This window comes from Gambusia affinis, linkage group LG19 (genome assembly GCF_019740435.1).
Source record: "Gambusia affinis linkage group LG19, SWU_Gaff_1.0, whole genome shotgun sequence".
NCBI classification, from domain to species: domain Eukaryota; kingdom Metazoa; phylum Chordata; class Actinopteri; order Cyprinodontiformes; family Poeciliidae; genus Gambusia; species Gambusia affinis.
The window spans coordinates 11,705,951-11,721,088 of NC_057886.1; the positions used below are offsets into that span (position 1 = coordinate 11,705,951).

The 15,138-nt window shown below is 37.0% G+C and overlaps 3 protein-coding genes across 7 annotated transcripts; all 3 read left to right on the forward strand.

Moving 5' to 3' along the window:
* The first annotated feature begins 27 nt into the window (after window positions 1-27).
* Window positions 28-4,930, forward strand: drc3 (dynein regulatory complex subunit 3). Of its 3 annotated transcripts, none has more exons than XM_044101189.1 (12): window positions 28-218; window positions 565-736; window positions 822-938; window positions 1,854-2,020; window positions 2,136-2,282; window positions 2,439-2,519; window positions 2,617-2,711; window positions 2,799-2,973; window positions 3,114-3,245; window positions 3,343-3,381; window positions 4,403-4,506; window positions 4,594-4,930. In XM_044101189.1, the coding sequence occupies exons 2-12, from the start codon at window positions 583-585 to the stop codon at window positions 4,661-4,663; spliced, it is 1,281 nt and encodes a 426-aa protein (XP_043957124.1). In that variant the 5' UTR covers window positions 28-218; window positions 565-582; the 3' UTR covers window positions 4,664-4,930. The 3 variants fall into 3 exon arrangements, with proteins under 3 accessions (XP_043957124.1, XP_043957121.1, XP_043957122.1); XM_044101186.1 differs by having other exon boundaries at window positions 30-218; window positions 4,393-4,506; XM_044101187.1 differs by lacking the exon at window positions 28-218 and adding an exon at window positions 279-442 and having other exon boundaries at window positions 4,393-4,506.
* A 690-nt stretch (window positions 4,931-5,620) lies between these two features.
* Window positions 5,621-9,358, forward strand: gid4 (GID complex subunit 4 homolog). Of its 2 annotated transcripts, none has more exons than XM_044101194.1 (6): window positions 5,621-6,037; window positions 6,420-6,479; window positions 7,610-7,717; window positions 8,037-8,138; window positions 8,215-8,345; window positions 8,441-9,358. In XM_044101194.1, exons 1-6 carry the CDS (start codon window positions 5,813-5,815, stop codon window positions 8,502-8,504), a joined length of 690 nt encoding a protein of 229 aa, XP_043957129.1. In that variant the 5' UTR covers window positions 5,621-5,812; the 3' UTR covers window positions 8,505-9,358. The 2 variants fall into 2 exon arrangements, with proteins under 2 accessions (XP_043957129.1, XP_043957130.1); XM_044101195.1 differs by having other exon boundaries at window positions 8,221-8,345.
* A 910-nt stretch (window positions 9,359-10,268) lies between these two features.
* noxo1a (NADPH oxidase organizer 1a) lies at window positions 10,269-14,531 on the forward strand. 2 transcript variants are annotated; one of them, XM_044101191.1, is made up of 9 exons: window positions 10,269-10,405; window positions 11,096-11,300; window positions 11,384-11,464; window positions 11,541-11,613; window positions 11,697-11,880; window positions 12,204-12,394; window positions 12,469-12,582; window positions 12,665-12,782; window positions 13,491-14,531. In XM_044101191.1, the coding sequence occupies exons 2-9, from the start codon at window positions 11,235-11,237 to the stop codon at window positions 14,221-14,223; spliced, it is 1,560 nt and encodes a 519-aa protein (XP_043957126.1). In that variant the 5' UTR covers window positions 10,269-10,405; window positions 11,096-11,234; the 3' UTR covers window positions 14,224-14,531. The 2 variants fall into 2 exon arrangements, with proteins under 2 accessions (XP_043957126.1, XP_043957127.1); XM_044101192.1 differs by having other exon boundaries at window positions 10,278-10,363.
* Window positions 14,532-15,138: the final 607 nt, after the last annotated feature.

Sequence of the window (15,138 nt, forward strand, 5' to 3'; positions counted from 1 at the left end):
TCCTGAATTTCTTAAAAGTATCTAACGAATTAAACAATACGCAAGATAAGCTTCAGCATAAGAGATATTTAATAGTTTTTCTTAAATTTTAATAAATTAAAAGAAAATAAGTTTGCATTTTAACGGCTCGTGAATCCACTTGAACGGATCTGAAACTCAACCTGTTGATTGAGGAAACACCGTTACAAGCCAACCATTTTTAGAAGTTTAACGTAAAGGTAATGCTTCACAGTCAACTTTACTGTTGAGCTTTATTTTGCTTTTCTCATTTATTTAATAACGTTAAATAATGATTTGTTTGATGAAATTACCTGTGGCGTTAAACTGTTGCTAAGTAACAGGGTTTAAACAAACGAAACAACGGGACACAAATGTTTTGGCTGTTTTTGTATACTGTACATTGATAAAAAGAGTTAATTAGTTTTTTAAATCGTTTTTATTGGTAAGTAAAAACGTTTCACATTTGGGTAGTTATAATGAGGGTTATAGTAAAATTAAGATTTTTCAGATGGTTCAAAGTTTTAGTTCAGAATAACCTCTGACTTACCTTGTTGCCTTCAACAGAGTGAAAACTGCTAAAACATGGATACTGAATCTAGCTCGTCGGACGATGAGTATACCTTGCAGGAGATGTTACTCGAGCAACACACCTCAAAAGAAAAATACGCTCTGCACAATTACAATCTTGGGTGTCTGGACCACAGAGAACACATCCGTTTACAGCTGGAATTCAAAAGTATAAAGGATAAAACAAAAAAACAATCTTTTCAAAAGTTTTGGGTCCAGTTTTGTGCACTGATTCAGATTGTTGTTGTTTCCAGACATGGTTAAGATGGATTTCCTACATGATTTTACATCTCTGATAAGGTTGGATCTCAATAACAATATCATACAGAGGATCTGGGGTCTGGACCGTCTGATTAATCTGACCTGGCTTAGTAAGAGACAATTTCATTTATTTTTAGTCTGTTACTATACTGTGTTGGATAAAATGCAAAAAAAAAAAAAAAAAAAAAAAAAAAAAAAAACACAAAAAAAAATTAATACTTTTAAAAGTATTCATACCTGTTAAAACTTTTTTTTATTTTATTTTTATTTTTTTTTTTACATTTGGTCATGTTACAGCCATATACATTACACATAACTGTATTTTATTGGGGTTTTATATTGTAGACTAACACAAAGTGGTGCATAATTATGAAACATGATAAAAATGTGAAGGATACAAAGTTATTAATTTTTTTCCCCAAATAAAAATCCAAAATTTTTTCATGTCCTTTAAGCCTGTACTTTACAGTATATTATTTTGCTGTTTGGGGTACTTCTTTAACAGTTTCACATAACTAGAAACTGAATTTATTCTTTAACTAAGGGCCTTTCTAACATGTGGCTCCTTTCCTTTTTAACTTTGACTGTATGTTTAAGGATGCTGTTCTGCTTCTGGATAGCTTTATAGTTCATTACCAAGTCTTTTATATATTGCCTATAGTTTTTCTCCTTGATTTAGCAGTTTTTTGCCTGACCCCTCTGGTGTGTTTCTTGGTCTCCATGTTGCTGTTTATTCATTAGTCTTCATAAACAAACATCTGAGAACTTCACTGATCAGATCCTCAGCTATTGAAATTGATTTACACCTTGGTCAATTCTCTTTTCTATGTTTACTCATATGTTCCTTTTCTTTTAATTTCACAACCATGCACTGCTTTGTGTTAGTCTATCATAAGAAGTAAAAAAGAAAAACCCAAATAAAATATATTCAAAGTTGCGAGTTTAACTTGTCGAGGAATATGATGGCTTTCACAAGGCTCTGTACGCTCACACGTTATTGATGTTTCTTTCAAATGTGTTTGCAGATCTGTCATTTAACAAGATCGAGAACATTGAGGGTTTGGACTCCCTGCGAAAGCTTGAATTGCTGAATTTGGCCTTCAACAAAATCTCTGTCATCAAGAACATGGATACACTTGAGAACCTTACTCACTTCTTCATTTCAAAAAACCAAATCACACAAAAGGAATGTGTAAGATTATTTTCTTTATCCAAATGACTGCAATTATACGTAAAATTATGGAACGTTTGCACCGCACGACTTTGTGTACATGTTGTTTATTCATCTTCATCTTATTTTATTAAAGGTGCACTACCTCATGAGATTTAAAAACTTGTTCAAACTCTCCATCGGTGGAAATCCTTTCACTGAGAAGGACGATCACTCGCTTTATGTTGCTGCCTTTATTCCAAATGTGACCCTCTTAGACAACATTTTAATTACCCCAAAGATGGTAAGTCTATATTCATGCGCATCTTTTTTGATCTTTCTATCTTTTACATCAGTTTTGCATAACGTTTCTATTTAAAGCATCAGTTTATCCAGGTATGTGGTCCCATATTAATGCGTCACACTGGAAGTGAGACATTTCTGTCTTGTGCAATTACAGCGAGAGGAGGCTGCCGTCCAGTACAAATTTGAGCTTAAGAAGTTCCTTGAGTCACAGAACGCTCAGGAAAAAATAGACGAAGTATGCCGATGATAATATTTTATCAGGCAGTTTTTGCAAATGTGCACATTTTATTTCTTGTATTATGTTGTCTGATTTAAGCTCTTTCCTATAACAGGATACAGTTGTGGACAGTGCTGCGCCAGTTATGTCAGCAGACGAAGCAGAGGCAACGAGGCCAGACAGCCTTCCAGGAGCTCCGCCCGCACAGACATATCCTCTGTTTTCTTTGCTGATGTGTTATTTCATAGAGTTGCGCAAACTGACAAAATGCCTCAAATTTCTTAACGTTGCATTTACATCTCAGAGCAAAATTGTGCAGCTGTGCTCACAAATATTTCCTATAGACTCAGATGAGTACAAACAACTGGAGACAGAGTTGAACTCTTTCTTTGTTGGCCAGAGTGAAACTGAAGCTCACTACCAGCAGAGGTCATTGGAGATGCTTGCAAGCTTCGATGAGCAGCACTCAGTGGCAAGTAGACCAGATATCTCTAACTTAGCAAAATTAGAGATATCTAAGTTTATTAGAACAAATTTACAGCAAATCTTTGTACATATTCACTGCTGTCTTGTTCTTTTTTATTGTCATCTAACAAGTTTCAAATGTTCTAGAGGATAAAAGATATAAAGAACATACAAGACCCCGAGCTACACCGTCTCAAAATCATCGACTTAAGAAATTTAACCTCCAACCTGTTTAAAAATCTAATGGGTATGGAGTTTGAGTTTGTCAAAAATCTGGATGTAAGTCTTCATGAGATTGTGTTTGAATTTTTTTCTATCACTTGGTAATAGGAAAATCTTTCATTTACATCCGCGCTGTTGTTTCTTTTTATGGTAGGACAACATCATTCTGCTAGACAACTTCATCTCAGACATGGTGGGTAACGTTTTGTGATAATCTGCAGTGCATACACACTTTTCTTCTTTGCTACTCAAGAGGTGAATTATGCTACGTTTAGAAAATATTGATTTTTAACCAAATCAATAGTGCAACAAATTATTCTACTCACATTGAGAGCAGTCTCAAAGACAGTGATTACAGGTTTTTATACCAGGTGAGTGAGAGGGACATGTAGGTTGACTTTGTGTATGGTGAACCATTTCTATGTTTATTTAGAAATAAATAAATGGCATTTGATGGCATATTTTAGATCAGGCCACATATTTTAGCATTATCCTGATAAAAGACCCAATATTACCAATATTAGGTTGTCTGCTGGTTCTAGAAGTGTCTGAGGAGCAGCATGCACAACCTCTTTTGAAAAGGCACCAGATTTTTTATTTTTTTAATGTATTTTGAGACTTCATGATGCTATGCGTTCTAACGAGGCTGACATTTGGAAGAGAAACAGACCCACAGCATGATAGATCTTTCACCTTACTTAACAATGGATTTTTTTTTTGTCATGAGTTGGGATTTGAAGTGGTGAGGATGGAAAACCAAATCCCCACACTTTTTCAAATATTCATTCCTTGATTCACATTCAACCTAGCTTAAAATTGTTTTTTGCAGAAAATACTGATCTTCCTTTCATGTGATTAAAACACACAAAGTGTACGTCCCATTGTCCCGCGGCAAAAAAAAAATGGGGCTGTTTGCAATGTCTATATACAAATAGTCACTAATTAATACTTAGCAGTCTGTGAAAACTCTTATTAACCTGAAAAGTAAAGTATGATAAGAAGCATTTGCCTCAGCTAGATTTATTTTAAAGGGACCAATTGTACCTCCAGAGACTTTATTTTTGTACAGCTATTATGGTTTAAAATTCATTTTAAGGTTTTTTCACATGTTTACCAGAGATGTCAAAGAGTGTGGTCCAAAACGTGCTTATTATTGGAATGCAACCGAAATTGCTGCTGAGACTGAAAATGTCATTACATGTAGTTGTCTACAGGCAATGATTCGCCTGATCAAGATGAGCCCCCGGAGACCATCAATGACACAGAAAATCAGATGGATACACAAGTTAATGACTCGAAAGAAGCTCTCATCAAAGAAGTAAAGAACTTTGTAGTAAACACACAAATGTATGTTCAACTGAAATGACAACCCATCCGCAACCCCCATCTTTATGCACTATTGCAGATTCAGGAAGAGGAGGAAAAGAGGAACCGTGTGCGCATCTCAGACATCTACCGATTTTATGACTTTTTAATGAAAACTGTGGAGGAGTTGGAATGAAACTTTGCTATATTTCACTGACAGTGTCTGCACTATTACAATATTTAGCAGATAATATGTATACATATATTTACTTTTCCATGTTTTATGTAAAATATACATATGCCGATGGATAGATACAGAAATTTCATATTTCTATGATTGATTTTATTAAAAATTACAAAAATAATAAACTGAAAATGTAAAATGCATATTCAGCTCCCTGTACTCTGATCCTACTAAATAAAATTACACCTTACCACATCAGTGTAATTTAATTTTAGTAGCAATTCAATTCTGTGAAGGTTAGGCAGAGAACATTAGGAAATAAATCACATCATGATTTTGAATTGTTTGTAACAATGAATATTTATGTGTTAGAAGGGCTCAGTCAAAGCCCAGAGCTAAATTCAACTGAGAACCTGCTGCTAAACTTTAAAATTATATTTGATCAAATCTGACCAAACTTTTTCTATTTTGAAAAGCTGTTAGTGTGTCACAGAACATTTCTGCACATTTCAATGAGCTACATTGAAATGTGAAGTTGTCCCATAAAAAGAAAAAGTTTTAAAAAGTAAAAAGATGAGACGAGCAACTGTAGATAAATTATTGCTCTTCAAAACAACAACAAAAAAACTACTAATCTCAATTTTTTAAATAAAACTTATTTTAGCCCTTTCAAAAATATATGTATTTTTGCAGTATATTTAGCATAAAAAAGTAAAAGAAACTGTCACAACACAACCTAATAGTTCAAAGCTATTTTCATCCATCCATTAATTTATATCCTATTTATTCTGACACGCTCTCTTCTTCTCTGTAAGGAAATTTCAAATGTTTATAGATATATATATTTTTTGCTACTATTATGAATCAAAAGGTAGAAAGCGTCTAACATACAATTCCCAGAATGCATATTGGTACATCATCCAATAAGAATCGTGCTGCAACCAGACGTTTGGTTCTTAGCCAATAAAATTCAAGGAAGCCGAGCGAATATAGGAAGACTCGCAACATTTATTCAGTCCGGCAGTCTAATGAAAGCTAATACTTTTGATCAACCTCACTGTTATTTTTACGGTGATAAAACTTCTGTCAGTCCCGTTTTTTGTCTCCGGTTGTGGCGTGCTCCTTGTTGACGTTAATGACGGTTGCTGACAGTGTTTCCTTAGCGCTCATCATGCCTGTACGAGCAGAGTGCCACTGTCTAGCCGGCGCGGCCTGTCCATCCTCGGCCTGTCTTGTTCCTCCTGCGCCTATCAACACCCAACAACCCGGGGTGGCCACCTCTCTGCTCTACAGCGGCGCGCAGTATAAGGGTTATCAGAGGAGCAAAGGGAACTCGTATGATGTCGAAGTTGTTCTGCAGGTATTTTGATAAATATTGTTGTTTTTTTTTATTCTAAATTTAGCTTGATTCATGTTTTTAATTTTTTTAATTGTTTATATTTTTGTTTTGAAAGTAGACTAATAATACATTTTTGACAGCTGTCTTAAAAGTAGATACTTTTTTCCACAAAAAAAAAACAACTATACTTTTTTTTGTAATATGCCAACGGCAGATGTTTATTGAATAGAAAGGAGAGCAGATTTTCAAATATATAACATAATGCGTACTAGATTCTGTGTTTATAAGGGTAAATCCTTGTCTCAATACCTACTGCTGCCATTTTTACATCATGCATTTGCACTTTTTATGTCAACCCCGTGAGACATTACTGAATGTTCCATAATCTGTTTGCATTGGACAGCATGTGACGATGGACGACTCATATTTGTGTGGATACCTGAAGATCAAAGGCCTGACTGAGGTAAGCTATGCAAACTAGGTCAGGTGTAGTAAGACTGACCTTTATGCTTCCACAGGCTGAACACAGACTTGTTAATTCTTGCTACAGACAGGCTGAATCTAGAGAAGGTGAGATTGGTCAAAGTGAGATATTTTCTGCCTGATATGTGTTAAGTTATGCAACATGTAGAACCCCTTTTGCTCTGTCTGTGAGAGGACCTGCAGTTTGGAACTCACTTCCTGTCAATTTAAAGTCTGTAACCAGGTTTAGTATGTTCAGAAAAGCAAAATAAAACCGGTTATGTCAAAAACAGAACTGTATCCATACTTAATGTTTTATGTCTCACTGTTTTATATGCATGATTGTGTATATGTTGTCAACATAATGTTCTCCTATTTAAAATGAATATTACTTCCATTTTTACTAGTTTTAAGTTGTACTGTTTAAAAGCCTATTTAGGGTCAAGTGCTGCGAATTAGCTGTTGCTATAAGCACTATGACACCAACATGGGACTGCTGTTCTGTTCGGTTTGTCTATGTCGATGTGTGCCTGTCCCTATCAAATAAACTTAAATAAAGAAGTAAAAGGCCCACAACTCGGAAAGTAAGGTTGGTGTGTGGAAGACGAGCAGTCATGTTAATGAATAATGGTAAAATTTGAATGTTTGTTATATGAAAACAAATATTTCTCCTTTCTGAAGAAGAGTATTTTTCATTCACTTGAAGGCTGGAAGGTTCAGCGTATCATCTCCATGATGGCATGTTGGTAATAAACATTGTCCCAGAGATGAATATATTTCAGTGCAAAATGTGCGCATAAACTTTAGAACGAAAGCAAAAGACCTTGTAAAGATGCTCACTGATATCATTTCTTATTGTTTTGCATAATCATTAATCCATTCCTTTCGGTCTGTGATTTTTCAGACTTGATATGTAAAGCTTGATCTCTGTTCAGCTATCTACCTTAAGCTTATTGTCTTGTTTTTTTTAATTATTATGGTTATTTACACTTTAAGTTTGAATAAAAGATAATGGAAAACTATGCAAATATGATTTTATAAGAGTCTGGACTGTCTGAAAAATATGTGTTTGAACCCTGCAGTTTATTAGCAACATGAACCTTTTTTTTCTTGTCCTTTTATATTTTGTAGGAGTTTCCCACTCTCACAACGTTCTTTGTTGGTGAAATAATCAGTCGCAGGCGGCCTTTTTTGACCCGGAAGTGGGATGCAGACGAGGATGTGGACAGAAAGCACTGGGTATGTCTGTCCAGTTTTTTTTTTTTCTTTTTTGTTTTTTTTTTTTCCGTCATCTTTTACGGTTTTACTAAAGAAATATTGGTCCACAATTTCATTCTTTTGAACCAAATTTGTACTTCACCTAAAAATAATTTGAATTTTTTTGTGCCCTGTATTAAACATTAGATGAGTGAAAAGCAAATGAGCATCAATATTTGGCATCTTTTACCTAAATTTTGGAGTCAAGTTTACATTTCAGATTATATATTTTTAAAGAGTATAAGTTTGAAAATGTATTTGTACCTATTATTGATCCCCATACTTCCTATTCTCTTAAAAGGGGAAGTTTCAGGCTTTTTACAAGCATGGCAAAACCTTTAACTCGGACAACTTTGACTACAAGGCGTTGGAAAACAGTGATTACATCTTCATGAGGTGGAAGGTGAGCAGATTTTACCTCACAGTTTCTCCTACTTGTTCGAACTATGCTTTGGCTTCAGCTGCTGTTGGTCTTCCAGGAGCAGTTTCTTGTTCCAGACCACACGATCAAAGACATCAGCGGCGCCTCCTTCGCTGGCTTCTACTACATCTGTTTCCAGAAGTCCACAGCCACCATTGAGGGCTACTATTACCACAGGAGCTCAGAGTGGTAATAAAAGTGAAATTCTCACCAAAAAAAAAAAATACCTTTTTTTGGGGGGGGTACAGTTATAAATGTGAGTTTTTATATTTCATTTCCTGCAGGTACCAATCACTAAGTCTGAATCATGTTCAGGAGCATAGTATGCCTATTTATGAATTTCGGTGATATGAAAAAACTCTTCGTCAAGATACGATTAGTACCGCCCTGGAGTTTACTGGAACATGACGCCACAACACCGATGGACACCCAGTTTTCCTCTCTTGGAGGAAGCTAACAAGTGGCCAGGTGCTCATTTCCTGATTTGCAAATAGGAAAGCACAAATTGAAGACGAGCTGGACGAAAGATCGATGAGGCAAGAACAGTCCAGACTGAGCTGCTGACGAGAAAAAAAAAACACGATTTGTTTCTTGTTTGGCTTTTTTATTATTGTTATTATTCTTTGCCATCAAGTGTTTTTTGCGCTACGTGTTATTGAACATCACAGTAGATCACAATAGATTCTTGATTATGGAGACACGTTGCACTTTTAGTGAAGGATTGTGAAGGAAAAGGCTAATTATGTTCAACAAAGAAAATCTTATATTTAATAGAAGATATGTTTAATAACACATAGTGATTTATTGGTAGTTTATGGCTAAAGGATTCTGTTATAACAAAGAGGGTTTATTTTATGCAAGATGATGAATAATTTTGATAAGAGAATGTTTAGTTGAAGTGAACCAGCTGAACGGGTACCAGCTGGATCAGAACGGGTCGGCGATAATCATGGTTTCCTCCCATGGTTTTCTATGCAAGCCAAAGAACTTGAGTGGAAAGATTTTCTCTTGCCTCTTAAATGTTTAATTTATTATAATTCAGACTGCTGCTTTATGTATGCGACAAGGCATTAATGATTTGTCAAATAAGATGTTTCTGAAATCCCAGACCCAAAAATAGAGTTTTCGAGGTTTTGGGGGAAGGACAAGAAAACATTTGGTGACTTGTCCTTTGAGAATTTTAGAGGTTTTTTTTTTTTTTTTTTTTAAAGGTGAAAGTAGTAAGGAAGTGACAAGTAGGAACAAAACCCTAATATGTTATTTTTCAAAAAATCTGTTGCCTTACACTTGTAAAGTTTTTCTCCTTAAAGATACAGTTTTCCAGGATGATTTAGTGCAAATGTTTGGAAAATATCTCTTCATCGTCTCGTTGGGATCCTTGAAGTTTTCCTGAACCGGGATGATGTAAAAGCCAAATTTCATTTGGGCTGGTGGCCTACAATTTTACAGCTAGGTTAAAGCAATTAAAGTTTCCTTTAAAGCAGTGCAATGAAATGCATAAACACAATCAGAAAATGTTTCATTTTTTAATATTCATTTTATTTATTATTAACCATGGGACAAAACAAAGTGCAATGTAAACAAGCAAATGTTTAGGAGAGTATCTCAAAGAGAGTTTCTAATTTGACGAAAGCGTTGAGCTTTGTGAACGTTGAAGTTGAATAAAATATTTGATATAAATGTTTGTACGTGATGTTCCTTCTGTTTCCTAACATAAAAATAGACTCATTACTTCTTGTAGGGAACCCCGGGTTATTACCTTTTGAATTTTGTATATTTTCTGGAATATTGGCAATGAATGAATCCTAAAAATTAATTGTGATATGTAAAGAATAACAGCTGTTATATAGACAGGACAATACTCCTTTTCTCTGATGGCATCATATAAATGGTTCTTATAATCATGCCACCCATGTTCTTCCATTCCATCTCCTTGACATCCATGAATCTTTACATAAAATCTGCTCTTTATATGTGCTCTGGATGCTTTGATGCTGTCCAAATACAGCATTTTCATTAAATTCAGTTTTATTCCCAGGTGCTGAAATTCTGCCGCTAGATGGCAGCAGCCACAAAGTCAATCAAGAAACAACCAAAGTTTAAGTCATTCACGAACCGGAAAGTGTTGGATGTGAACTTGGCGCAAATAGTTTTGCACTAGGAATACCTTCATACTTGCTATGAAGCTCCTGTTCTAGAACCAGAATGTTGGTATCATAATACTCTGAATTCGTTTCACTTCTTCATTGGTTTGTATTATTCTAGCTATATGGAATATTTTATTCCTAAATTTTCAGATTGAATTCCCAACACGAGGCACGCACGTCTGTTTTTTGGAGGACAGCAGAAGCAGGGGCTTAATTAAATTATATGGAAAGTAATTTGTACAAAATGAAACTGAGGAACAGATTTTTATCCAGGCTTTTATACATGCTTTATTTTCTCAGTGATTCATTCTGAAATGTATTTATTTAAAAGGACATGAGAGATATGTGGGACATAGGCTAATTGGTTATTTTGCGTATGTTCTTTGTATAGCTTCCGTAGCTGCCAAACTGTAAAAAAAAGCTGTCTTCGTTATCCTAACTGGCATAAAGAAAATCTGTTTTTTAGACACTTTATTTCAGGAAATTATTTGAGCCATTCTCTTCCTGTAAGGGCACATATGGGTGTGGAAAAATAATTACAGTGTTTCTGTGTTTATAGTAGCTGAGGCTTCATTCTTTCGTCAGTTCTACTTTTGGTTTCATCCAACTCAGATCCAAGATAAATAAACTGCGTTCCGAGCAAAACTGTAAACAAAAACCAAATATGTTCTCATACCATGAGGCCCCCAACCCAGCATCTTAGCTCCTAATAAGCCAACCTGATTGTTTCTTCACATTTCTCATTGTCAACCATGCTGGCTTTGGAACACTGCAGAAATTCCCTTTATGCAGACGTTTCGTGAGCGGTCCAGCCACGCCCGTGGGTGTCAGAGGAAATATAAATTCACCTGCAGGACGCCTCCTGCACATTCCTGAATGCGGCTGAGAGGCATCTATTGCACATAATCTCCTGTCCAGCCGTCCGGTTGTCATGGCGTCTGAGCGTTTTCCAATCAGCATCCGTCTAACCGGAGTCCTTCACAAGGAGAAGAACAAAGTAATGAGCGATGGTGCCTTTGTCTGTAGGAATTAATTGTAGAGGAATTTTCTTCCTTAAGAATATGGTGTATCTTCTTTCAGATGCACATAACATCTGTGCTTTGGTCGGATCAGAATGAAATTGTAGTTTACAGAAGCTTTGAAGATTTCAGAGAAATGCATGTAAGTATTAAAAGCTGCACTATTTACTCCCTGAGCTTGTGCTAAAAGACTTATTTCATTTTTGGCTCTCTTATAGAAACAGCTGAAGAAGAAGTTTTCCTCTGGAAGTAAAATGAAAAAATCTGACAGAATCCTCCCTAAATTTCCAAGTGGGTGAGATTAAACAATAAATAATAAATGTCTAGCTGGATATGGTTGCAATTAAATAAATATATATATTTTTGTTGTTTAGGCAACAAAGTGAAGCAGAAGAGCCAAGGCAAGGGGCCTAATAAATCACTGGCGCACCTTAAGTATTTGCAGAAATACTGTAATGAACTCCTGAGCTGTGATCAACATGTCTCACAGTCTGCTGACCTGGCAAAGTTCTTGCAACCAAATGAGAAAGAGCTAAAACCAGAGTTTACCAAAAACAGGTAGGAGTTTCTTCTGCAACAACCTCTACAACAATCGGAGCTGTTAGAATGCATGCAATGAGATGAGAAGACTAACAACATAGAAAAAACATTTTAAAAATAAAGTAAAAGAAAAATATTGCTACTTCTATTAGTTATCGGGGCTTAAATACAACATAAATCCGACATTTTCACATAGTTTGTGCATCCTGTCTCAGAAGTTCATAAGTATGCATTGCTTAATTCCCATTTCCGGATGAAAAGGCAACTAAAAGTTTTGATTTCTGACTGCACAACAAACTGAATGTCTGCAGATGAAAAATAGCTTTGTGTATTCACCTTAGCATCATCATCATGCCCTCCGAGGACGAGATCAGGAGCTATGGGAGACAGGACAGCAGCGGTAATGTGACCCAGCCATTTGTCACAGAGACCTACAGATGTATAGCCCTATATGAGACCAAAGACATCAAAAACAAACCTTTCAAAGTAGCTGTGAATGAGATGCTTGACGTTCTTATCAAAGACAAAGCAGGTGAGCAAAGCATAACTCGAGAAATGTTTAGTACATCCCCAATCCAATCGGGGATCCTGTGAATGTGTGTGCAGGGTGGTGGCTTGTAGAGAACGAGGAGAAGAGGATGGCCTGGTTTCCTGCACCCTACCTGGAGAACCTAGACGATGAGGAGGATGAAGAGGAAGTGCATGGTACACCATCAAAAGGTGTACGCACAGAAATCAACATTCTGACATGAGGTGATGAGTTAGAGGAGGTTATTCCTAAAACTCTTTATGCCTCCCATAGGGATGCTCTACACGGTTGTCAAGAGCTACAATTCCAACATAGTGGATGAAGTAAGCGTGAACATTGGTGAAGTGGTCGAGGTCCTGCGGACAACGGATAATGGCTGGTGGCTCATAAGGTAACATTTAATCCTTTTACAAGGGATGGAGATGTCGTTAATTACTTTTATATGGGATCCATAATGTTTGTGATTGCTCTATGAAAGCATTTGAAGTTGGTCAGAGTATATCAGTGCACATAAAGCATTGTGAAGATCAACAAACACACCTCACAGGTCAGGGATAAACTTGTATTAGGTTTAAAGAACGTTTAAGTTATAAAACAAACTATATCCAAAGCTTCCGACATCTCAAACTGTTTTAGTTTTGGGCCTATAAGCAAAACGTTGCACATCACTCTAAAAAACACCCCCGTTGTGGAACGTGTTGGCAGCTGTCTCGTGGTGTGTGGACGCTTTGCATCAGAGAGGACAGGAAAATTGATCAGAGTTGATGAAAAGAAGGAATGAGCTGAATTCATAGCAATCCAGGGAATGAAATCATCAATGCCTAACCGTGTGACAATAAGGCCCAGTCGAAGTCCAGAGCTAAAAGATGTGCAGTTGTAATTGGCTTGAAAGGTGGTTCCACAAAATATTGACCTCTGAGGGCAATTTGGGTGCACTAGTTTTTATTCAGGGGCATCAGATAAATTAGGGTTGCATAGAAATGCACACTGGCTTTCAACGTTTTGTATAAACATGCTTGTAGTACACTTTGTTTTTCTGACTGGTGTTAGCTCAGTAACTGTTATAGTTAACATCTTCATGTCCTCTTTTATTTGACAGACACAAAGGAAAAATGGGCTACGTCCCGTCTCTGAACCTGCAGCCCTACATGTACCCTCGGGTTCAGATGACGTCTCAGAGTAATGTCCAAAACTCCTCTTCTCTCCTGCCCCCCTCCTCTACCTTACACCATCGCCGTTCCTATGGCAACCTGCCCCAGCATCCTAACCCCAGTGCCATCTCCACCAGCCTCATCCCAACAGAAAGCATCCACAGGTCCCAGTCTCTGAATCAGTTGTCCGAGGAACCTTACGCTCAGCCTGCAGTGAGCCTCCCTGCTCCAGCAAATAACCACCCCATCTCCCCAACATCTCCAGTGCAAGCCCCTCTTCCAGTCATCCTGGCGCAGAGTGACGAAGAGCAGGAGCAGAACCGTCAGATCCTCAGAGCAGAGTCGGTGGACAGCTTTGAAAGCGACAGCTTCAGCGATGATGCCCTCTCCATGTCCGCCGGCTCATCCCTCAACCGGAGCTACGGCGCCAACGACCAACAGCTGCGATTCTGCCGCACGGCACAGCCCACGGTGTCCAACTGCCTCAGCCCAACGAGCAACCCTGAGGGAACTCTGGTACCCAGCGTCTCCGACCCGAACCTCTACAAGGGGCCCCGGCCCCCCAAGATTCCCCCGAGACCCCGGGCCCAGGATATTCTCACCCACTGTTCCTCAGTCACCCGTAAGAACGCGACTAAAAGCAACCTGTCGCCAACTTCGACTGAAGTAACGGGTCGATGAAAGTTAAAGCTCTTTGTTATTGTTATGCTATTTTCCTCTTTTGCATTAACTGTGCACACTGGTTTCTTGACTGCCTTGGAACATAAAAAAACAAAAAGATATATCCTTCCACTTATGTGATCAATACTTTGATTAATATATATTAAACAAACAAGTAACCAACAACTGAATGTATTTTGTCCGAATGACGAGGTGCTTTAAGTTTTATGTCTCCTCTCATACCACAGAATCCCCCATCTGATATCTGTACATATTATATTCAGTAAAACTGTAGAGATGAAATGAATAAAATGATCTTGTGGGTTTAATACTGAATGCTTTTGTGTCATACTTGAAAGAAGATGTACAACATATGGAGTCTTCACATATAAAAACATCAGTGAGAAGAGTCTCCTTTTTATACTTTATTTCTCCACCAGATTTCAACATGTAGACTCATTTTTGTCCATTGTTCTTTGTGAAGTAGCCTGGACTAAACTTAATGGGGTTCTGTAAACATCAGTTTTAAATTTTTGAATTAAGGTCTGGTCTTTGGCTGGACCATATTAACCCTTCCACTGTATGTTTATAGTTGTGTTCTGGATATAAGACGAACCTCTGCCTCGGTTGCCAAGGACAATAAGCCCAGAACACGATGTTGTTCAGAAATACGCAACACTAATGTTACAAAATGGGTAAAAGTTAGAGGGGTATGAAAACGTGTGTAAAGTATTTCGGTTGCATGAGAGCTTGTGGAGTCTAGACTTTCTTTCCCAGAGATGAATTTAGACTTGAATAGAAATTTCTGCATCAGACATTTCTGACGGGTAAAACTGACATCCTTTGAAATGCAGGAGGCTTCAAAAAACAACAACATCCTGTTAGACAACAACTCTTTAAATTTTTTATTTAACTAAAAATGTACATTTTTATTAA